The sequence below is a fragment of the Maylandia zebra genome, linkage group LG14 (assembly GCF_041146795.1).
Source record: "Maylandia zebra isolate NMK-2024a linkage group LG14, Mzebra_GT3a, whole genome shotgun sequence".
Classification (NCBI taxonomy): Eukaryota; Metazoa; Chordata; class Actinopteri; order Cichliformes; family Cichlidae; genus Maylandia; species Maylandia zebra.
This window is the reverse complement of record NC_135180.1, coordinates 26,423,348-26,448,715: the sequence shown is the minus strand read 5'-3', so window position 1 is coordinate 26,448,715 and position 25,368 is coordinate 26,423,348. Positions and strand designations below refer to the sequence as shown.

General features: G+C 46.6%; 1 protein-coding gene and 1 long non-coding RNA gene across 2 annotated transcripts; one reads left to right on the top strand and one right to left on the bottom strand.

Annotated features, from left to right (window-relative positions):
- Positions 1-6,086: 6,086 nt before the first annotated feature.
- Positions 6,087-6,640, top strand: LOC143421956 (uncharacterized). The gene is made up of 3 exons (XR_013101558.1): positions 6,087-6,162; positions 6,240-6,388; positions 6,470-6,640. It is a non-coding gene; the product is annotated as an uncharacterized LOC143421956 (long non-coding RNA).
- A 12,141-nt stretch (positions 6,641-18,781) lies between these two features.
- LOC101473616 (extracellular calcium-sensing receptor-like) lies at positions 18,782-23,448 on the bottom strand. The gene is made up of 9 exons (XM_014408477.2): positions 23,339-23,448; positions 22,863-23,157; positions 22,674-22,760; positions 22,324-22,593; positions 21,925-22,134; positions 21,527-21,802; positions 20,018-20,245; positions 19,801-19,924; positions 18,782-19,692 (listed from the first exon to the last, which is right to left on the bottom strand). The coding sequence occupies exons 1-9, from the start codon at positions 23,446-23,448 to the stop codon at positions 18,782-18,784; spliced, it is 2,511 nt and encodes an 836-aa protein (XP_014263963.2).
- Positions 23,449-25,368: the final 1,920 nt, after the last annotated feature.

The window sequence follows — 25,368 nt, the reverse complement described above, 5'->3', positions numbered from 1 at the left end:
AGCAACAAAAACATAATATTCTAGAAACAGGCTTTGCCGATCCAATCAGCTGTTCATGAATAGACGTCAGCGCGAACTATTGCATGTCTGCCATTACCTATACTGGTGTTTTTAAAAGTCATGTTTGACTTTATGCTTTTCTGTATAGTTTCTGGGATGGTTAGAACTCAAATTGCACTGCTGGAAATTGTTTATGTTTTATAATTCTGACTTTAATCTCAGCATTCTGACTTTATTCTTGGAATTCTGACTTTATTCTTGGAATTCTGACTTTATTCTCAGAATTCTGACTTTAATCTCAGAATTCTGACTTTAATCTCAGGATTTTGAGGTGGGCACCTGCAGGCTTCCAGCTTCAGTGACAGCGATGTGTCCAGTTTGGCAGGTGGAGAACTAATTCACTAAATATGGTGGATATAAGTGATTTTTTGCGTGGCCGAGGGGTCCCCGAAGATGCTATTTTATTAATGGAAGAGCAGAAGGTGAGTAACAAAAAGAGAGATAGTTTGGTGTCTCCTATTTTTACAGGAAAACAGTTGCGGTACAGTTACGGTTAGCGATTAGCATGCTTGTTAGCTTATAATGTTATATAGGAATGAACGTGTTTCATGATGTTACTGTATACTAGGTGAATTGACGTTTTAACTGTTGTCGATTGCGGGATCATCCCAGATGGGTTCGTTGCATTTTATTTTATTGTTCTACTATTTCAGAGTTTTTCAAGGCAGTTAAGCGGAGCTGTGTTACAGACATAGCTGGACTGGCCATTGGGCATACCGGGCATTTGCCCGGTGGGCCGCTGGCGATTTTTTGTTTTTATGGGCCGATCGATTTTTTTTTTTTTTTTTTTTGGAAGGGTATAAATAATGAAAGGTGTTGGATTGGCCAATTGGTCATGATCGACTCTGGGCAGGACCAATTACAGCCGAGGAGGTCGGATGTACCCTCCCTCTTGTTTAGCAATCATATAGACGAACTAAAGAAAATGGAGAACAAAAAAAGGAAAGGAGGTGCAGAAAAAATTAGAGCCAAAAAGAAACAAGCCCTTCAGGCAGACGCTGCCAAATGTGTAAAAATAACTGAATTGTTTGGCGGTAGCTATGGCATAGCTTCCACAGATTTAGCAACATCAGCAAGTGGTGGAGGCCAGCAGGTGGATAAGGGAAAGGGGAGGCAAGAGGAGGAGAGACCCGAGGCGGCCGCCGGTCATAGTGGCAGAGGAACTAAACTTCAGGTAAGAAGTTATGACCTGCTGTCTATCTGTGTCAGCTATAAACCAAGTTTAGTTGTAGTTTGTTTTCGTTGTGCTGACTTTTTACAGCTGCTTAGAATAACTGGTACTGGTGGGATGCCCTCAGGCCTCTGGCCTCTGGGCCTGAAGCTCGGTCCTCTCTGGCACAGCTGGCTGCCGGCGAGGACCGCGGGCACGCCACTGCAACCCCCTCTGGCCTCTGCTCCGTAGCTGCGGGGTGACCTCTCCTTTGGGGCTCTACTCAGCTCTTCCCAGGAGGGTGGCACGGTTCCCCCCCCTTTGGTGGTCCTCCTCGGGTCCTTGTACTCTGGGGCCTCTGCATATCTGGGGCCTGGATCTCCTCCATACCTGCTTCATACCCTGGTGGACGGGGCTATGGCTCCCCACACTCCCTAGCAGATCGTTACATGGAGAAACCTTTGGAATACAAGCATGACAAGACCAAGATGGCGCCGCGTATGGATGCCCTGGTGCTTCAGTGCGTTACTTCTGTTTTGTTTTTGTGCATAACTTCTGTGTCTGGGCACTCCTCTGGATATTCTTACACCAGAGAAGAGCTTCTTAACTACAGGACTACAACACCTGTGGATTTACTTCCAATATTTGTCGCATCTGCGGCAGATTTACTGCAGACTCTGATCAGGAAAGTGAGACGCCGAAAGAGAGGAAAGCGAGCCGGCGCACTCGTGCGTCTGAGGAGATGCGGACTGCGAACTGCTCTTCCTGGGATCTTCCTTTCCAATGTACGCTCACTCAGGAATAAGATAGACGAGCTGGCCCTGATGAGAAGCATGAACAGAGACTTTGCCTCCTCCTGTGTCTTATGTTTTACGGAGTCGTGGCTCTGCGAGGACATCCCGGACTGCGCGCTCAAGCTGGAGGGCTTTCATCTGCTGCGCGCGGACCGGCAGGCCTCTCTCTCTGGTAAGACCAAAGGTGGAGGCGTCTGCTTCTACATTAATAGTGGCTGGTGCACTGATGTAACAGTGATTGCTCAGCACTGCTCTTCCTCTCTGGAATACCTTTTTATTCACTGCAAACCCTTTTATTCTCTGCGGGAGTTTGCTTCATTCATCCTGGTCGCTGTTTACATCCCGCCAGATGCGGATGCGCAGGCAGCTCAGTGCGCCCTCGCAGAGGAGATACTGCACATGGAGCGGACATTCCCGGACTCTCTCATCATTGCTCTTGGGGACTTTAACAAAGCCAATCTGAGCCATGAGCTTCCCAAATACAAGCAGTATATTAAATGCCCGACCAGAGAGGAGAGGACATTAGACCACTGTTACAGCACGATCAGCGGGGCCTATCGTGCGGTGCCCCGCGCTTCACTCGGACTTTCTGACCACGTCATGATCCACCTAATCCCCGCATACAGACAGAGGCTGAAGCTCTCCAAACCTGTCGTGAGGACCAAAAAACTGTGGAGCAACGAGGCTGTGGAGGAGCTTCGCACGTGTTTGGAGTCTACAGACTGGGACACAATGAAGGCTGCTTCTAACAGCTTGGATGAGTTTACGGACACTGTCACCTCCTATATCCACTTCTGTGAGGACAGCATTGTGCCATCACGCACCAGGGTGAGTTATAACAATGACAAACCCTGGTTTACTCCTAAACTCAAAAAGCTGTGGCTGGAAAAGAGAAAGGCGTTCAGAAGCGGAGACAGGGACTGCTACAGAGAGGCCAAGTACAGGTTCACTAAAGAAGTGGACATTGCTAAACATCAGCACTCTGAGAAGATGCAGCAGCAGATCTCAGAGAATGACTCGGCCTCTGTGTGGAAAGGTTTTAGGAATATCACCAACTACAAGCCTAAAACCCCCCACTCCACTGATGACTTGCTCTTGGCCAACACCCTTAACGACTTTTACTGCCGTTTTGACGAGCCATCAGGCAGCCTTCACACCTCCAACGGCCCCAACAATAGAGACACTTTGGACACTCATTCCCCCACCTCTCCCCCCTCCATAGAGCCATCACCACCTTCTAACACTTCACCTACAACACCCCCCTCCTCACCCCACACAAAAGAGGATTTCACACCACCTCCTCCCACCACAACTCTTCATATTCATGAAGCAGATGTGAGGAAGCAGTTTAAGAGTCTGAATGCTCGAAAAGCTCCCGGCCCAGACAGTGTGTCTCCTGCCACCCTCAGACACTGTGCAAACGAGCTGGCCCCAGTGTTTGCTGGCATTTTCAACTCCTCACTGCAGGCATGTCATGTGCCTGCCTGCTTCAAGTCCTCTACCATAATCCCTGTCCCCAAGAAACCTAGGATCACTGGACTAAATGACTACAGACCCGTAGCTCTGACATCTGTGGTCATGAAGTCATTTGAGCGCCTGGTTCTCTCCTATCTCAAGACCCTCACGGCCCCCCTCCTGGACCCCCTGCAGTTTGCATACAGAGCCAACAGGTCTGTAGATGACGCCATCAACATGGCCCTACACTTGTGCAGCCACAACAACCTGCAGCATCTGGACTCCCCAGGAACCTACGCCAGGATCCTGTTTGTGGACTTCAGCTCTGCCTTCAACACCATCCTTCCAGACCATCTCCAAGGTAAGCTTTCCCAGATGAATGTGCCTGATCCCATCTGCCGGTGGATCACTGACTTCCTGACGGACAGGAAACAGCATGTGAGGCTGGGAAAGAATGTCTCGGACTCCCGGACCATCAGCACCGGCTCCCCTCAGGGCTGTGTTCTTTCTCCTCTGCTCTTCTCCCTGTACACCAACTGCTGCACCTCCACCCACCTGTCTGTCAAGCTAATCAAGTTTGCAGATGACACCACCGTTATTGGACTCATCTCGGACGGGGATGAGTCTGCCTACAGGAGGGAGGTTGAACGTCTGGTGTCCTGGTGCAGCCACAACAACCTGGTGCTGAATGCCCCAGAAGACAGTGGAGATTATTGTGGACTTCAGGAAGCACACAGCCCCACTCCCCCCCACCATCCTGACTGACACCCCCATCACCTCTGTGGACTCATTCCGCTTCCTGGGTACCACCATCACCCAGGACCTAAAGTGGGAGCCCACCATCACCTCCGTCATAAGATAAGATAAGATGAGATAACCTTTATTAGTCCCACACGTGGGAAATTTGTTTTGTCACAGCAGGAAGTGGACAGTGCAAAAGTTATGACGCAAAAATTAGAATACAATAAGAATAAATACAGTACACAGCTGTACAGAATAGAATAAAATAATATACTATATACAGTAGAATAAAATAGAATAAAAATATACAATAAGATAAAAATAGAATACGAATGCTATATACAACTGAGTAAAAATACAACGATGCCAGAAAAGATTATTGCACTTAGTGTTATTGCACATGTGTGGATGTGTGTGTTTGTTCAGTTAAAGTCTTTGTTGTGGAGTCTGACAGCAGTGGGGAGGAAAGACCTGCGAAATCTCTCCGTCCCACACCGTGGGTGCCGCAGTCTCCCACTGAAGGAGCTGCTCAGTGCTGTCACAGTCTGCTGCATGGGGTGGGAGACGTTGTCCAACAGGGATGACAGCTTAGCCGCCGTTCTCCTGTCATTCACCACCTCCACTGGGTCCAGAGGGCATCCTAGAACAGAGCTGGCCCTTCGGATCACCCTGTTCAGTCTCTTCCTGTCCCCAGCAGAGATGCTCGTCGATTTTACTTGCCAACGATCGCACATTTCCCATCACGATAGACGGCAGACACGGTTTAAACCTCCTCCTCGCTTCGAGCCTCCGCTGTCTCACCGTCACCTTTTTTCTTCTCTTCTGTCCTTGACCTCTGCATCCCCGATGTGTTTTCCTCCAAATTTCAGCTGATACTTCTGCGGGCACTTCTGCGGGCCTGGCCAGCGAGCCGGCCGGCATCAGGGCGATCAGCTGATCTCTGGAGTAAACAGTCCGTGCGTGTAGGACATGTGCCGCGGTCCCGTTCCATGATAAAAGTAACAGTTCCACGGCCACCAGAAGAACAAAAACTCTCTCAATCCACATGATTGAGTAAGAGATAGAAAACGGAGGAAAATAAGGAAGAATACGTAAGAAAAAAGAGCTAAACTAAGAGAAAAGCAGGAGCGACTGTAACAGGCTGCACGCTGGTTGGCGCATGCGGAATAAGTGCGCATGCGCCAACCAGCGTGCAGCCTGTTACAGTCGCTCCTGCTTATAGAGGAGGTGTGAAGTGTCTGAGGTGTCAGAGGTGGAACAGCAGCAGTGGGGGTGGGTGAGTCTGCAGCCGATGTTGTAGACTGTCTCATGGTTGAATCAAATCTGTTGAAGAAATGATTCAGTTCATTTGCCCACCTCACATCCCTCCCAGGCAGAGAGTTCTGCTGTCATTAAGAAAGCCCAGCAGAGGATGTACTTCCTGAGGCAACTGAAGAAATTCAACCTGCCAACACAAACGATGATGCAATTCTACACTGCAATCATCGAGTCCATCCTCACCTCCTCCATCACCGTGTGGTACGCTGGAGCCACTATCAGGGACAAACAGAGACTGCAGCGTGTTGTGCGCTCTGCTGAGAAGGTGATTGGCTGCAGACTCCCATCTCTGCAGGACCTGTACACCTCCAGGACACTGGGGCGTGCAGCTCGGATCACAGCTGACCCTTCTCACCCTGGACACAGTCTGTTTGACCTGCTCCCCTCAGGCAGGAGGCTCCGGTCCATTCGCACCAGAACCTCTCGCCATAAGAACAGTTTCTTCCCCTCTGCTGTTTGACTCATGAACAATAACTGTATGTGTCATGGTCCGCGGCCCGGCGTCTGAGGTGCTGATGGGATGCCCACTCCCGTGGGCGTGGCCGCTGACTCCACACCTGCATCCTATCCCAGGCGATCACCAGGTGGACCATTTAATCCTGCCCAGCCTGCTGCTCCACGCCAGTCCGTAGTCGTCCTTCAGCGGTAACGTACACCTGCGGGAAAGCCCTTATGTAAACCTATCCGTGTGAACTAACACTAACTCTGCCTTGTATACTCAGATCACAGCTCGGCGTGTTTGAGCCACCAGCCTGTCCACCTGCCTGTCCGGAATTTGGATCACAATCAGCCCCAGCCCCCTCGCCCTTTCTGGAGCTTCTCCCCACGGACCCTCACCCCTCCCTCCGGTTCCCTTGGCCCCGCTATCATCGTAAGACGCGTACACTACCTCCCCTCGTATGCTGCCGGTTTACCCGCACCCCAATAATCCTTTTTTCTTTTTCTGTTTCAGCCTCCCACGGTCCCGCTCTCGGCGTTTCCTGCGCGATTCTTCTCCCGGTCCCTCGGTTTCTCTGGTTCCGTGCGTTTTCTCCCTTCTACTCTCCCGGGACACTCTCAGTTATAATAAAGTTTATTTTTTCTCTCGTACCGCTGTGTGTGTGTTCTGCTCCTGGGTCCAGCTTGTGTGTGTTGAACTTCGGTTCTTGACAGTACGGACTGGCCAGTATGGACCCAGCAGAACCACTCCGTTCCGCCATTAATAAGCAGGGCGCTATTCTCGGTCGCCACGACCAGCAGCTTCAATCGCTCCAGGACCGCTACCAAGAGCTCAGTGACACTCGGGAACAGCTGCGAACCAAGCCGCCCGATCCCGTGCCCCACGGCGTTTCGCCTCCGCCTTTGGAGCCCTTCCACGGGGAGTTAGACCTGTGTGGGGGGTTCCTTTTTCAATGCTCCCTGTTCTTCAGCCGCACGCCACACGCCTTCCCCACGGATGCAGCTAAAATCTCCTATTTTGTGGGTTTATTACGGGGACGTGCTTTAACGTGGGCTGAGGCCTATTTAACATCTCACTCCATTCGTGATTGCGATTACGATGATTTCCTGGAGGAGTTCCGGGCTACGTTCTCCCCTCCGGTCTCGGAAGATGACGCCACACAGAAGTTGCTAGGGCTCCGTCAGGGGCGGCGCAGTATCGCGGAGTACCTAGTCGAGTTTCGTACCAGAGCGGTCGCCGTGGGTTGGCCCGATTCAGCTCTCCGTGGGGTTTTTTTACGGTCACTAACCGACCAGATGAAGGACCAACTAGCTTTTCACGAAGAGACTAAATCCTTCGAAGAATTGGCTTCCCTCGCCCGTAGGATCGATAGACGCCTGCGGGAGAGGGATGCCGAGCGGCGGCTTAAACCTATGGGCTCCGTATTGCGCCCCGGGATCAGTGTTTCTCCGCCCACGCCCACGGCTGCGTGTGCGCGCTCTCCGTCGCCTCCCCCGCCCGAACCCATGCAGATCGGACGCTCTCGGCTTTCTCCGGAGGAGAGGGAACGCCGATTTCGGGCTGGAGAATGCCTGTACTGTGGGAGGCCCGGTCACCGCATCGCTGTCTGCCCGGTCCGCCCAAACGACCCGGCCCACCGGTAAGTCCGGGGATACGGGTGGGCAGCACGTTAAGCACTACTAGACCCTGATTATTACTGTCCGTTACCCTCGTAACTAATAACCAGACCTTTACATGCTCCGCGCTGGTAGACTCCGGGGCGGAACAGAATCTTATGGATGAGAGACTGGCTAAGAAATTAGCTGTGTCCCTCATGCCACTCGAGCCGCCCATCCCTGCGTCCACGTTGAATAATCAAGTGTTTGCTTATATCACCCACCAAACTGCACCTGTACAGTTAGTCACATCAGGGAATCACCAGGAGCAGCTTTCCTTTTTCACTTTTCCCGCTCCTGACACCCCGCTTATCTTAGGTTACCCCTGGCTACAGAAACATAACCCTCGCATCGATTGGGCCGGAAAGAGGATCGCGAGCTGGAGTGTGTTCTGTCTGGCGAACTGTTTGGGGTCGGCCGTTCCCTCCGCCTCAACGAAACGAAATTCAACCCCGCCACCCGCACCGGACCTCTCTTCCGTGCCCCCCGAATATCACGATCTTCGGCAGGTGTTCAGTAAGGACGAGGCGCTCTCACTACCTCCTCACCGTCCTTATGACTGTGCCATTGATTTACTCCCGGGAGCTTCGCTGCCCTCTAGCAGACTGTATAACCTGTCTCGCCCCGAAAGAGAAACCATGGAGAATTACATCCAAGAGTCGCTAGCGGCAGGACGAATCAGGCCGTCGTCCTCCCCTGTCGCTGCGGGTTTTTTCTTTGTGGGAAAGAAGGACGGGACGCTTCGCCCCTGCATCGATTACCGGGGTCTTAACGACATCACCATCAAGAATAAATATCCCCTCCCACTAATTAATTCTATTTTTGACTCACTCCAGGAAGCCACAGTCTTCACCAAGCTGGATCTGCGGAACGCCTATCACCTGGTTCGAATACGTGAGGGTGATGAGTGGAAGACCGCCTTCAACACCCCACTGGGGCATTTCGAATATCTGGTGATGCCGTTTGGACTAACCAACGCCCCGGCGGTTTTTCAAGCTCTAGTCAACGACGTGTTACGGGACTTCCTAAATGTGTTTGTTTTCGTATACCTAGATGACATTCTGATCTTTTCCAAAACACCCGAAGAACATCACATCCATGTGAGAAGCGTACTACAACGGCTGCTCGAAAACAGGTTCTACGTCAAGGCGGAAAAATGTGAGTTCCACGTTTCATCCATCTCCTTCTTGGGCTACATTCTAGCAGGTGGGCAGGTGAAGACCGACCCGGTGAAAGTCAAGGCAGTGTTGGAATGGCCGGTTCCGGAGTCACGGAAGAAGCTTCAGAGCTTCCTGGGGTTTGCGAACTTTTACCGCCGCTTCATCCGGAACTACAGCCAGGTGGCAGCGCCGCTCACCCAGCTCACCTCACCCAAAGTGCCCTTCACCTGGTCCCCTGAAGCCCACGCAGCCTTCGCTAAGTTAAAACGGTTGTTCACTTCCACACCCATCCTAACCCACCCAGACGCTGCTAAGCAGTTTGTTGTAGAAGTTGACGCGTCTGATGCGGGAGTGGGAGCGGTTCTCTCCCAGCGGTCTGGGCCTCTGAATAAGCTCCGGCCATGCGCCTTCTTCTCACGCCGACTCACCCCCGCAGAGAAGAATTATGACATCGGCGACAGGGAACTGCTAGCCGTTAAACTCGCTTTAGAGGAATGGCGCCACTGGCTGGAGGGGGCCGCTCAGCCCTTCCTCATCTGGACAGACCATAAGAACCTCCTGTACCTGAGAACCGCCAAGAGGTTGAATCCACGCCAAGCTCGCTGGTCCCTATTCTTCGCCCGCTTCAACTTCACGCTCTCCTATCGTCCAGGATCGCGGAACACCAAGCCCGATGCGCTCTCCCGTCAGTACTCCTCCGACAGCGAAGCGACTCCCCCCGCCACCATCCTACCCGCCACCTGCGTGGTGGGCGCCCTCACCTGGGAGATAGAGGAGACCATTCGCCGAGCTCTCCCGGGAGACCCCGATCCAGGGACCGGACCACCCGGACGGCGCTTCGTTCCTGCTGCCGCCCGTGGAGCTGTCATCCACTGGATCCACACAGCACGATTCACGTGCCACCCAGGCGTGAACAGAACGACGCACCTCCTCAAGAAACATTTTTGGTGGAAAACGCTAATAAGGGACGTGAGGGACTATGTGTCTGCCTGTGCCGTCTGCGCCCGTAATAAGTCATCCACCCAGCGCCCCGCAGGCCAGCTCCACCCGCTCACTACACCCCACCGGCCCTGGTCTCACATCTCCCTCAACTTTGTTACCGGTCTCCCTGCCTCGTCCGGAAAGCGTGTCATTCTCACCGTTGTAGATCGGTTTTCCAAGGCCGCTCACTTCATCCCGCTAGCCAAGCTGCCCTCAGCCGCTGAGACTGCCCAGTCGTTGGTTGCTAATGTGTTCAGGCTCCACGGAATCCCCTTGGAAATTGTCTCCGATCGAGGTCCCCAGTTCACCTCACAGGTGTGGAAGACCTTCTGTTCCGCTCTCGGCGCCAAGGTTAACCTAAGCTCCGGCTTCCACCCGCAATCCAACGGACAGACTGAACGTCTCAATCAAGAACTGGAGACTATGCTACGGTGCGTGGCCAGTCAAAACCCCTCCTCTTGGGTTACCTACCTGCCCTGGGTGGAGTACGCCCACAACACTCTAACCTCGTCCTCCACCGGTCTATCACCTTTCGAGGCGTCTCTCGGATATCAGCCTCCGCTCTTCCCTGAAGAGGACTTGACTCTCTCCGTCCCGTCGGCTCCACACCACCTTCGGCGCTGCCAACGTGTATGGCGCAGCGTTCGCAGCGCCCTCCTGCGTGCGAAGGAACGGCATGCGCACTACGCCGATCGTCGCCGCGCCCCAGCCCCTGACTACCAGCCGGGACAGAAGGTTTGGTTGGCTGCTGGGAACATCCCACTCCGGGGCACGTCCCGCAAACTAGCTCCCCGTTTCATCGGGCCATACGAGGTGGGCCGAGTCGTCAACCCGGTGGCGGTCAGGCTTCGGCTTCCAGCCTCCCGGCGTGTGCACCCCACGTTCCATGTGTCTCAGCTTAAACCAGTCCGCCTCAGCCCCCTGTGCCCTCCTTCCGCGCCCCCTCCTCCCGCCCGGCTCATCGGCGGCCATCCGGCCTATGCGGTCCGGCGTATCCTGGATGCGCGCCGGCGCGGGCGCGGCTGGCAGTTTCTCGTGGATTGGGAGGGGTACGGCCCCGAGGACCGCCTCTGGGTCCCGCGCTCCTTCGTTCTGGACCCTCGCCTCATCTCTGCTTTCCATGCTTCTCTCCGCAGGCGGGGTCCCGGCCTGTCGCCTGGGGGCGACTCTTGAGGGGGGGTACTGTCATGGTCCGCGGCCCGGCGTCTGAGGTGCTGATGGGATGCCCACTCCCGTGGGCGTGGCCGCTGACTCCACACCTGCATCCCATCCCAGGCGATCACCAGGTGGACCATTTAATCCTGCCCAGCCTGCTGCTCCACGCCAGTCCGTAGTCGTCCTTCAGCGGTAACGTACACCTGCGGGAAAGCCCTTATGTAAACCTATCCGTGTGAACTAACACTAACTCTGCCTTGTATACTCAGATCACAGCTCGGCGTGTTTGAGCCACCAGCCTGTCCACCTGCCTGTCCGGAATTTGGATCACAATCAGCCCCAGCCCCCTCGCCCTTTCTGGAGCTTCTCCCCACGGACCCTCACCCCTCCCTCCGGTTCCCTTGGCCCCGCTATCATCGTAAGACGCGTACACTACCTCCCCTCGTATGCTGCCGGTTTACCCGCACCCCAATAATCCTTTTTTCTTTTTCTGTTTCAGCCTCCCACGGTCCCGCTCTCGGCGTTTCCTGCGCGATTCTTCTCCCGGTCCCTCGGTTTCTCTGGTTCCGTGCGTTTTCTCCCTTCTACTCTCCCGGGACACTCTCAGTTATAATAAAGTTTATTTTTTCTCTCGTACCGCTGTGTGTGTGTTCTGCTCCTGGGTCCAGCTTGTGTGTGTTGAACTTCGGTTCTTGACAGTATGACTGTTCCCACCACTAACACATGACCCTACGCTGTGTTCACTGCATCATTCCATGTTTGGCACTGATCACCACCTGCACTCATGTATATATCTATCTACTTAGCACTTTTAATTCTTATTCTTATTTTTATTTATTTATTTTTTTCATGTCTATTTAAGCGTAATTTATGACAGTATGTTTGCACTGAAGCACTGCAGCAATATCTTAATGTTGTAAACCTGCTCAACATTTGGCAATAAAACCCTTTCTGATTCTTTCTGATGCTGATCCACACAGGTATGCACAGAGGTGTACATTCACAGACGCGGACTACACCTTTCTTGGCTGTTGCCTCAAAGCACATTGTGCGCTGTCTATCTTGCGTGCTGCACAATATTGTTTATTATTTAGTATCTACTGTTATCTACTGCTAGCTAGTTTATTGTGATGGTGCTGTTTTTTTTATTATGTTGCTCTTTGTTGTTTGCTTTCTCTTCTGTTTTTTTTCCTCCATACAGGTGATCCAGGTGTTTTGTTTTTCTTTTCTTTTCTTTTTTTTCTTTCTCCCCCCCCTTCTCACCGTCTCTTCTCCCCTTTGGTGTTTTCTTTCTCTCCCTCTCTTTCTTTCATTCTTTCTCCCTGTCCTGTCCCCCGGTCATGTCTGTGTGCACTTAACGCCTACGCGTGGAAATGGTAGGCTACACTACAGTTCACTACCGGTAAAAAATAAACTTAATACAGTATTTGATTTTTTTTTATAGAACAATAAAATAAAAAGTGCTGGCTGAGGAGCGCTGCCGTGTTGAACTTTGACCTCGGAGTGACGTGACGTTTGTTCTCACAACCAATAAAAGTGCAGAAAGTTGCAAATCAGGCATATTGTTCGTATATACACAAAATAAATAAATAAATAACGAATTAATCCCGATATTGTGCCAAAGACTGATTTACAAAGTTACTTTGTGTTCTATGTGTAATACCTTTGCTTAAATGACTAAATGGACTGTGTATTTATGACTCTGCGTTATAGTCCTGCATACATAAGTAACATTCATATGTACAGATTAAAATGTACAGAGATACAGTGGGGCAAAAAAGTATTTAGTCAGCCACCGATTGTGCAAGTTCCCCCACCTAAAATGATGACAGAGGTCAGTAATTTGCACCAGAGGTACACTTCAACTGTGAGAGACAGAATGTGAAAAAAAAAATCCATGAATCAACATGGTAGGATTTGTAAAGAATTTATTCGTAAATCAGGGTGGAAAATAAGTATTTGGTCAATAACAAAAATACAACTCAATACTTTGTAACATAACCTTTGTTGGCAATAACAGAGGTCAAACATTTACTATAGGTCTTTACCAGGTTTGCACACACAGTAGCTGGTATTTTGGCCCATTCCTCCATGCAGATCTTCTCGAGAGCAGTGATGTTTTGGGGCTGTCGCCGAGCAACACGGACTTTCAACTCCCGCCACAGATTTTCTATGGGGTTGAGGTCTGGAGACTGGCTAGGCCACTCCAGGACTTTCAAATGCTTCTTACGGAGCCACTCCTTTGTTGCCCGGGCGGTGTGTTTTGGAACATTGTCATGTTGGAAGACCCAGCCTCGTTTCATCTTCAAAGTTCTCACTGATGGAAGGAGGTTTTGGCTCAAAATCTCACGATACATGGCCCCATTCATTCTGTCCTTAACACGGATCAGTCGTCCTGTCCCCTTGGCAGAAAAACAGCCCCATAGCATGATGTTTCCACCCCCATGCTTCACAGTAGGTATGGTGTTCTTGGGATGCAACTCAGTATTCTTCTTCCTCCAAACACGACGAGTTGAGTTTATACCAAAAAGTTCTACTTTGGTTTCATCTGACCACATGACATTCTCCCAATCCTCTGCTGTGTCATCCATGTGCTCTCTGGCAAACTTCAGACGGGCCTGGACATGCACTGGCTTCAGCAGCGGAACACGTCTGGCACTGCGGGATTTGATTCCCTGCCGTTGTAGTGTGTTACTGATGGTGACCTTTGTTACTTTGGTCCCAGCTCTCTGCAGGTCATTCACCAGGTCCCCCTGTGTGGTTCTGGGATCTTTGCTCACCGTTCTCATGATCATTTTGACCCCACGGGATGAGATCTTGTGTGGAGCCCCAGATCGAGGGAGATTATCAGTGGTCTTGTATGTCTTCCATTTTCTGATGATTGCTCCCACAGTTGATTTTTTCACACCAAGCTGCTTGCCTATTGTAGATTCACTCTTCCCAGTCTGGTGCAGGTCTACAATACTTTTCCTGGTGTCCTTCGAAAGCTCTTTGGTCTTGGCCATGGCGGAGTTTGGAGTCTGACTGTTTGAGGCTGTGGACAGGTGTCTTTTATACAGATGATGAGTTCAAACAGGTGCCATTCATACAGGTAACGAGTGGGGGACAGAAAAGCTTCTTACAGAAGACGTTACAGGTCTGTGAGAGCCAGAGATTTTCCTTGTTTGAGGTGACCAAATACTTATTTTCCACCCTATTTTACGAATAAATTCTTTACAAATCCTACCATGTGAATTCATGGATTTTTTTTTCACATTCTGTCTCTCACAGTTGAAGTGTACCTCTGGTGCAAATTACTGACCTCTGTCATCATTTTAAGTGGGGGAACTTGCACAATTGGTGGCTGACTAAATACTTTTTTGCCCCACTGTATGTACACAAGCGTGTACACAAAAGTCTACTGCCGATCGAGCTGCTCAGTGGTCGTACAGTCTCATGCAGAGAGCGTGGAGGTGTTGTCCATGGTGGATGTTAGCTTAGACAACATCCTCTCCTCCCCAGTCTGCTCAGTGGGCTTTAGCGGAACGCTAAAGCTGGCCCTCCCGACCAGTTTGTTAAGTTTCCCCCTGTCCCTCTCTGCCATTCCACCACTCCAGCAGACCACAACATAAAAGACAGCAGACGCCACCACAGTGTCGTAGAACATCCTTAGAATACGTACTACCTACATCATAACCAATCAAGTCCTGCTTTTTTTTAAATACAGAAGAGGATTTATTATTTACTGAAAGGCTATGCCTTAGTTTGCTTCTTTCATTATTGTGTTTCGCCCTGCATAAAATAGATAGCTTTTCTGATAACTACAGTCAGTACTCTCCTACTGGCATTAGCGGTGACCTAAGAGGCTTAACCGTAATATTGTTGCAGAAAATGAATCAATGATCGGAACTTTTAAATTCAACTGGCTCAGAGCTTGTTTATCTCAGTCTGATTCCATGTGGTTTCATATACCCAGATCTTTATTTAAGGACTAGGAGGAATTGATTTTCTATTAAGATGTGACTTTGAAACTAGTAAAATACCTGTTACACTCTCTAATTTTCACAAACAGATTCTTCATTTTTGGAAAATGATGTTTACACACAACTTTTCTCTTCACATGTCGACCCTATGGAACAATAGAGTGATAACTGCTAACAAAAAGACATTATTTATCAGAAACTGGTTTGAGAGTGGTATCTTGTTTGTAACTGACTTGCTGGATTTGAGTGGTGCTTTATTGGATTATGTGTCTTTCTCGAAGAGACACTACTTTAATTGTCCATTAAAAGAATACAGAAAAGTTTGCTGTGCTATCCCTTTGGCCCTAAAGCAGCTGATACGCAACACAATGCTACATTCTGAGGTCAATCCAGCGCTGCCAAACTTAAAAATTGGTAACTACAACCTAAATGATAGTAAATGTAACAATAAATTTATCAGTGTGAATTTCAAATCTATTCTTTTCCAGGGGTTTAACTCGGGTAGATATTTGCAGGCCCTTCATGGGGATCAGTCACTCATGGAAAAGGCGTTCTCAAAATTCATCAAGTGGCCTGTCACCCCAAAAGTAAAAGAAACTCATTTCAAGATAATTAATAATATATATCCTGTGTCTGAATTTCTAAAGAGGAGGTTTAAATTTGAGGTTAATCAGTGTGCATTTTGTGATTCAGCCTGTGAAACATTACACCATTTGTTTTTCTCATGTCCTGCATCAGCTGCCTTTTGGTTAGAACTACACAGCTGGTTATCCCTCAAGATCAACGATATCCCCCAGTTTAATATTTCTGATATTATTTTCTATAAGGCTAAACAACATCCATCTGTCTCTACTGTGATTAACATTGTCATCCTGTTAGGTAAATACCATATACATTGTTGTAAATGGAGAAATAGAAAACCATCCTTTATATGGTTCATCAATGACTTGAAACATTATTTCATGTCACTTAAAAAACTGAAGTCAAGCAGATTTGCCACAATCTATGATGACATTTCCCATTTGCTACTGTTTTGATCATTACCTCTATTGTGTATCAACCTGTGCTCTTTTTTAATTCTTCCCCGTTAATACTGTGAATTTTTGTTTAGCCCCCTCCCCCCATATCCTTGCTGTTAGTTTTGTTGTATTGACTGTGTTCTTTTTTTTATTTATCCTCCACGAGAGTTCATTTGCACTATATTGTGTTATGTTGTTTGTGACTGTATTGCTCCATTTGTTAATAAAAAAAAAAATTAAAAAAAAACCTGGTGCACACCTGGACACAAAGAACCACCAAAGCACCGATGTCTGAGGGCGTCTGCCACTAGCAGGGGAAGTGGTGGGGGAGATCGGCCTCCATACCTTCGAGGGCCTGAGATGTCCCTTGAGAGGTGGCGTCTGATACCCAACCTGACATATAGACACAGACATACAGGCACACACAGATACAGACATCCATTCCCACCCTCATGCTCTCATATGCAATTACTCAATACTCAACCAACGTGGAGACAGACAAAAAGAGACACTATACACACCTTTACCCCAAGGCCCTGCATGTGTGGGTGATTGTGGTGGAGCAGAAAGAGGGAGGCAGCTGGACATGGGGAGGGAAGGAAGGGAGGGGCAAGTGACCCCTCCCTGAGGCCAGCTCCCCCGCTGACCCCTGTAGGCACCCCCATACTCTGCAACCCGCCAGGGAAAGGGGGCTCAGGCCCATCCGGACCGGGGCCCAGTTCAGCAGCGCCACAGAGCCCGGGACAGTACCCGACCCCACCACAGAGAAAACTGCACCCACCCCGTCATCCACTCATCTTCCAGACTACACAAGACATTAGACGCCCAGGCTGAGATCTTCCTCCACCTCTCCTATATCTCCCCCTCCTGCAGAGTGAGTTCCTGAAGAGAGGAGACCTCCTGCAAGATTTAACAACCTCCCCCACCAGTTGAAGAGCCCCCCAGGTGGCTCGATGCACTGGCGGCACCCCGTGCCAGGGCTGGGCCCCATACACCCACCCGCCCACAACCCCAGCAACACACCAACCAGGACCCAAGCCCCAAGGCCCAGCCAGGGCCCCAGCCCAGAGATGGAGCACCCCCAGAACCCCACGCCTGTCCCGGACCCACCCAGGTGAAGCCAGGCTACCAGGTCAGTAACCCACGTCCGTCAGCACAGACCCTCCCCTAGCCCCGCTGCACGCAGCCACGAGGAAACAGTCACCTAAGAGCCAACAGAGCCCTTAATAGGCCATGACCGCAACCCTCCAAGGAAGATGCTCCTGGGGAACCCCCCGACGCCCTAAGCCTGTCCCTACCCCCACACCAATCAGAACAGCGAAGGTAGGACCAAACTATGACCCCCCCACCCCCACTAGGTGATGGAGCTGATCAAAGGAGCCCAGAGCAATTGATCTGATGTGGTGGCAGAGGCTGTATCAAGACTAATGTAATCTAATAGATAATTTCTATATTGGTTAGAATTAAGATTATTTTTATTTTTCCAGTTCATGAGGACTGTTTTCTTGGCTATGCATAGGGCAGTGAAGACCATATGGGCTATATTCTTTTCTGAAGTGACAATATCTAAGCTGCCCAACAAACACACTAAGGGGGAAGCTGGAATGTTACATTTCAGACACTTTGATAAGTCTTCACATATCTCGCGCCAAAACTTTTGATCTAAGTTAACTGATAAATCCGCTTTCCATTTTGCAATAGGAAGTGATATTGATTCATCCGTTTTAGAAAGCATTCTGTATATTTTGGAAAGTAATTTTGGGGTTTTAAGAGTAAGAAATTGAACCACACTTGGTGGTGTTTGTATAGTTCAACTTGACCCGGTTTAAATTTCTTTTTTACTATGGATTTAATTTGTTGATATTCTAAAAATCTTTTCTTGTTGATCCCATATTGTGTAACTAGTCCGTCAAATGGAATAAATTCTGTTCCTTCTAATATATGTTCTAAGTATTTGATTCCTTTACCACTCCAATCTGGAAAGTTTATCATATTGTTTTGTAATATGTCAGGGTTGTTCCAGACAGGTGTACGTTTGCATGGGATTAATGAAGACTCCGTCAATTTTAGAAACTCCCACCATGCTGTCAGAGAAGAGCTGACGCTTTTGAAGCATTCATGTCGTTGGATGTTTGAGCTTATAAATGGTAGGTCTGAAATCTCTAGATTATTGCAAAGTGCTTGTTCTACATCTAGCCAGGATTCATCTAAGGAATCAAGTCTTATGTCTTGATTGCTTATAATCAGGGGTGCACATAAGTGGTCTGCAGGTGCGCATGCGCTTTTAAAATAAAATACGTGCACCAGATAAGAAGTTGCAAAGCGTGTTTGCTTACATAACATTTTCTGGAGGAGGACAGACATTTGTTTAGAACTCTTCAAGATGTCGAAGAAGCAAGCTCCTTTAACCCTTTAAGCAATTACTTTGGTGTTCCTCCACCTCCAAAGAACTGTCAGAAGGAGCCCGAACCGCAAAAGAAGCGCGTATTCTCGGAAAAGTGGTTCGGACAAAAACAGTGCCTTTTAATATAAAAGGCACCCCTGCTTATAATCCAAAATTATTGCTCAAAAATAAAACATTCTTGTATTTAAAACTTGTTAAAACGCTAACAATCTTGCATAAAATTCATTTATGTGAAAAATGGATTAAATCTTCTTTGTATCAACTATTTCTGTTGTTGATACTTTCAAATTCACATGCTTGGTTATGGAGTGTAAGAGTATTATAAACCCTGGTCAATATATTTTGAATACAAATCAGATTCAGAAAAGTAAGAAATAAAAGACTGAGTAATATGAGTATTAAATGAATAGAATTGTTTATATATTTATGATCTAATAATTTAAATGTATTTATTTTCATCCATGTATTTTAATTTATGTGGAAAAATGTTTACAATTCAGCGCCACGACCCATTATAGCCTTTTTTGTGTTCAATTCTGGTTTCAGCAGGATGATGTAACATTTGGGTCCAAACAGTGTGATCAAAAGACCAAAGCTCGAGGCCAGGATGGCAAATGCCTCCACTGCATCTGCATAATTTCCAGGTGAGCTTATATAAACAGGAACAAAAGCCACCCACACAGCACAGAAGATCAGCATGCTGAATGTGATGAGCTTGGCCTCATTAAAACTATCAGGGAGATTCCTCACCAGGAATGCAATTAGAAAACTGAGGACAGCCAACATGCCAATATAGCCTAATAACACTGCAAAACCAAAAGGGGACCCAACTGCACACTCATAAACAATCATATCATTGTGGTATTGGGTGTTTTTATGTGGAGATGGGGAAGCAGAAACAAGCCAAGCAGTGCAAATGGCTGCTTGAATAGATGCAAGGCACAGAACTGTTCCTCTCTGCTGCATAGCACCAAACCACTTCAGACTGGTTCCCCCTCCTGGCTTGGAGGCTTTGAACACAGCCAGAACAACCATGGTTTTTACCAGGATGCATGAGACACACAGCACAAAGCTGATGCCAAATGCTGCATGTCTGAGTTGGCATGTCCACAGCCTGGGTCGTCCAATAAACAGCAGTGAACAAAGAAAGCACAACTTAAGTGACAGTAATACCTGGAAACTAAGTTCTGAATTGTTGGCACGTACTATGGGTGTTTTGTGATGGTAGATAAAGATCCCCAGAACAACAGCACATGTACATGCGCCCAGCAGTGAGGTTGCTGTCAAACAAATACCCAAAGGCTCATGGTAGGAGAGGAACTCTGTCTTCTTTGGAACACAATGGTCACGTTGGGGGTTTGACCAAAAGTCCTCTGGACAACTGGTGCACCCCAGGGAGTCTAATAAAAGGTAGAAAGATGAAGAAAGGGGAGGATGGTAAAATGCATATTATATACAGATACGAATTAAATTTTATTTTTATGCAATGTTGAAAGATAAACACTTACTGCTTATATTACTGACTTTTCCGTCAGAACAAGGGATGCAGTCAAAACAGCATTTGGGTTCCCCCTTCTTTCTCACCATGTGGGTACCAGGTGGACAGCTCTCACTGCATACCGATTGAACTGGCTGTTGGACAAAATATAAATAAATATTGCCTGCTACAATTTTATGTAATACAAATGTCATATAAGATAACTGTCAAATAAAAACATATCAAACCTTTTTGGAATTAAAGTTCCAGAAGATTTTGTCTTCATGAAGTAAGATTTCTTCACCTTTGAAAGCTGACCCCTTAACCTCACCCACATTCTGAACTGTAGTGCTTCCATCAGGGAGCCACAACCAGTTCATCACATCGTAAATTGGCACAACATCACCATTTTCATCAAATGACACTTGATCACCAAATGGAGTGGTGAAGTTTACCCTTTCCAAGTAATAAACAAGCTGTTAAAAGGTAATATATAAGAAATTAATTTCACAGTGCAGGGAGTGGCACCCACTATCAAGTAACCAAATTAAATCTAACACTTAACCCTTTAAGACCTACCATAGAACCAAGTCCGCCAGAGCTTACTTTATACTTTTACATGCTGTGGAGCCATTTTTGGGAGCATTTCAAGTTGCTATACATCAATACAACCATTATAGCCCCGATTTTAATAATATGTATTCATTAAGTGCATAGTAATTACATAAATTGCAAAAAAGTGCAATAAACTACAAAAAAATTGAAAATCGTTTTTGCTTTTTTAACATATATTTCTAGTTAGAGAAATTTAAGAGGTTTATCCCTCAAAACTGTAAATACAAAAAAGTTGCACAAAATAGTTTCCCACCACAGGAAATTTATTTTGAGTGTCTTCATAGTTTTATTTTTGAAATACACCAATTTTTATACACTGCAGGAAAAACGAAAATAAATATTATACTGCAAATTTGCAAAAAAGCAGCATATGCATCAAAATAAACTATTTCCAGCAGTGCAATATGAGTCCTAAGCATCCCAGAAGCGACACAGAAAGTCATAAAGTCAAAGATAACTTTTAAAAAGACCAGTATAGGCCCTGAGGCCCTGATGGTAAAAAAGACTACATTTCCGCGAAAATGACGTCACTTCCGGTTTCGGGCAGGTAATGGCGGAAATGCAAAAGTTCGCGCTGACGTCTATTCCAACGTAGGAAGTGTTATGAACAGCTGATCGGCAAAGCGTGTTTCTGGAATATTATGTTTTTGTTCCTGCAAGCGCTTTTTATGCAGTTTTTGCAAAGCTTTATGTGGAAGGAAACTGTGACCTAGGACAAGCTGATGGCATAAGATGTAAGTACAACTCCTCCGGTTTCATATGCAAAAAAAAATTTTGCGCTAGCTTAAGTGGTTGCAGTGCTACCGGGATTTAAAAATAGTTACGCAAAACAGAGCGTGCCCACTCCGATCGGCTCTAAAGGGTTAATATACCTGTACATATTAAAGGCATTGAAATCGAGTTCTAAATTAAACAGGAACATCTCCAATTGTGCCATATATATGCATACTAGTTAATGTGCTCTAATATAAATATATTAAACACTACTTTTGCTCAATATGAAAAATCCATTTAGCTCTCTTCAGCTCATTTCATCTTATTGAATTGGTTTTTTTTTTTTTATCCAACAATTTTTTTTCTGAAAGTAATTATAGAATAAATGGTTTACTCAGATGAAGATGAAGTATAAATTAATAACTCACCTCCCATAGCTCCAATGATTGTAGAGTGGCACAGCTGTGCCCACTGAAAGGCCCTCTTCCTGGCTTGCATTGCAGCATGTCATCAAGGGAATATGCCAGGGCATAAACGGCTTTGTACACATTGTACTCAGGCCGGAGGTTGGAAATGTCCAAGAACTCAGTGTTAACATTTTCTAGATCTTCCTGTCCAGTGCATATTGCACCTCCACCTTCCACCCAACCTGCTGGAGCTGGTGCAAATCTGCACTGAAATGTAAATTCCCAAAACTCATTCACCTGAAATATATGTTTGAAACATATTATTAATAGCTGTATGTGTGTGTGTGTATGTGTGTGTGTGTTTTAAAAGGACCAAATAAAAGTTTCGCAGCTAACACAGTAACGTTTTGAACTCTCACCATTGTCTTTCCATAGCTATTACTGTCAAGTAGATCAGGGCGTATTTGTAATAGGAATTCCCTGAGCCCTGGTATTTCTCCTCGACGAATAGCAATGCCCAGTGTACCACCTAGGTATGGCATGAGCTCAGGTGTTTGAAGCACAGCAGCTGTTGCTGTCCAGCCTTCACTGGCTAACCACTGTAGGCCTGTTACATTCTGCCTTTCTATCTGTGCATTTTATTTCATCAGATATAAAAAGCAGTATTGTAAATGGCAACAACTGACATCATCATGACATTGAAGTACTTGCTTGACTTAAAATTAATTCTATATCATTATTTTTCTGTACTCCACTCAAATAAAGACATAATACATGTATTAACCAGTTTAGAGAAACAAATTCTTTTAAAACTGCACCTCTTCCATAAGGTTTATCATGTGAGTCTCAAACACAAAGGCAATGACCACACGAGCTGTGGATTTCTTCATCACATCCACAATCCTTCTGAGTTCATCTGTGTCTTTGTCAGTGGGTAAAACCTCAACATAGGCAAGGCAACCTTCTCCAGACACACTCAGCTCAGATTGTAAGGATCTGGCTGCATGAAATCCATAATCATCATCAGTGATGAGCAGACCTGCCCAAGTCCAGCCAAAATGTTTTAGGATCTGAATCATAGCTTGTACCTGAGTGAATACAGATTAAAACATGAGTGCTGCTCATCAGCTGCTGTTGACTTTTTGTATTGTCCAGATTGATTTTTAACCTGGAAAGCATCACTTGGGATCGTCCTAAAGAAGGATGGATACTTTTGACGGTCACTCAAACAGGAACATGTGGCAAAATAACTCACCTGTGAAAAACAGACAATATGTTGTACATTATTTTCACATTAAATTTACAATTACAGGATTATAAACAAAAATGACATTTTATGGTTAAAGTGATAACTTACCATAGGTACTCTGTACAAACCTAAGACGCTGGAGATAGCAATAGAACGTGTAGAGGAAGAATCACCCACAATCCCTACAACTGGAGGATTTCCAACACATGTATTATGTAATATAATTTGTTCCTCTTGACCACTGACTAATGACAACGCTCCACGGAATCCAATTCCAAGTTCAGCACAGTTGTCATAAAGAGTGTATCCCAACGTCACATTAGGTAGCAAGCTGGAGTTGTTGTTGATCTCGTCAACAGCAAAAGCCATGGTTTGTGCCAGCCTAAATCCTTGTACATTGAAACTAACAAAAAACATTTTGATTTGAAAAATACATCAGGATACGTAGAAATTAGCTGAGCTTTATTAATCAACAAAATATAATTACTTATACTAATATATTAATATAATTACTTAATATTTATATTACCATTAGGTTTGTCCTGTTTCTCTCTTTTTTTCTGTTGTTTCCTTGTCATACTTACCTGTGGCAAGTAGGCTGTTCTGGCTGTGAGGTAAATAACAGGTCAGAAATGCTTGAGAAAAAGTGGACTGGAAACAGTCCTCCCAGGATGACATCTCCGCTCTTCTGCATTCTGTTTATATGAAATTGCTCCTGTAGTTGGCACGAGGAGGGAAACAGAGAAGAGGGTATAGTATAAGAAAAATAAGAATACTGCACAATGAACAAGAGCAAATTGCTTTGTAAAAATGAGCTCATGACAGCTTTCAGATTTTCGGACCCTAGTCATTTCATTTTATTGCTTTGCCATTCCCTTTTATTGAGATGCTGTGTTGATGAATTTTCCATACCACCCATGTGAGAAAAACAAGGTGAAAGGGCGGGGCCTAAAACACATTTCATCAGAGATTGGTTTTGTATCGAGGAAGACTTAGGTAACGCTGTGAGTGTATTACTTTTGTTTATTTTATTCCTTTTTAATGTTATTTTATTTTTCAACAGTTATAAAGGAAGAATGATTTTCTTTTGGTTCAACCAAAATATGAGGTGCACACTGAGAGATATATCAAATTATTGTCAAATTATAATTCATGTACAGCAAAATTCATGGTAAATGTCTCAAAAGGGAATGATAAAAAAAAAAATTCCAAGTTCAAAGTTTGGGTTTTCTTTGAAAAAATATCAGTATATTTTTTTTAATCAATATTATTATTTTGAATGCCAGACTAAGTGGACTGGTACCGATCTCATTTCTTGAGACTGGTACCAGTCCAGGTGGGTAGTGGTGAGGGTTTCCTTAGGTTGTAGAGCATGAGGCCAATAAGGAAAGTAGATGGTTGGCATTGACACAATACAGATGGCTGATTACAGAGCCTCGGGAGGCTGAAGTGAAGTAGAAGGTAAGTAATAAGGAAGGGGAGCTGGTAATTGAGTTTAGTTTCTGGCTTGCGGTTGCGCATTCCGCCTTCACGTTGCGCCGTAAGATGGCCACACCGACGAGAGCGCCCAGTCATCTCAGCAAAAATGTTATTATTTATTTTGTACTGCTTTCTATTTCTGTGCGCATAGCACAATCATATACTTGACATGAAACACAAATGCTTTGGGAGCTACGTTCGTCAGCCAGTTCAGATGTTACAGTAGGTTTCGACACCGTGAACGCTCTGCTACCTGGGATCCTTTGTTTACAAAGAGGGGGAAATGCGCCGGATTTTTGAGCCGATCCCGACAGAGAAACAGCAAGCCACCTCTGCCCAGCATCCTGCTCGTGAATCTCCAGTCTCTGGACAACAAACTTTCACTGTTTACCAGGGAGACCGAACGAAGGACTCAGGTAAGAGAAGGGGAGGAGGGGTGTGCTTTATGGTTAACTCTTTGTGGGCTAGAGATGTGTGTATCTTAAAAATGTACTGCTCTCAGAGCCTCAAGCTGCTGACCAAGTCAGACCTTTTTACCTCCCGAGGGAGTTCAGTTCAGTTCTCCTTTCAGCTGTTTACATCCCCCCACATGCTGATAAAGCTACGGCTTTGGACGAACTGTATAACATCATTATTGGACTTGAGAACAAAAATCCCGAAGCTGCCTTTATTGTGCTGGGAAACTTCAACAGAGCCAACATGAAGTACTATCAACTATCAACACATCTCCTTCCCCACAAGAGGTGATCAAACACTGGACCATTGTTACACTCCATTCAAAGAGTGCTACAAACCACTCCCCCACGCAGCTTTTGGCAAGGCTGACTATTGTTCCATACTGCTGCTGCCTGCGTACAGACAAAGCCTCAAACAGGAAAAAACTGTTTCCAGGGTCATCTACAAATGGGACAGTGAGGCTGAGGGGGTCCTACAGGGCTGCTTTGAGACAACTGACTGGCAGATATTTGTGGATGCAACTGATGGCAACATCAATGAACTTACAGACTCTGTCATTGGATTGTAAAATTATGATATTATTTTATGCCATGTTATACCCCTAATTAAAGATTGTGAATTATTATGTAGTTTTAGTTTGCATTATTCTCCTGAATTAGAAGAAGCTGATAACTATTGC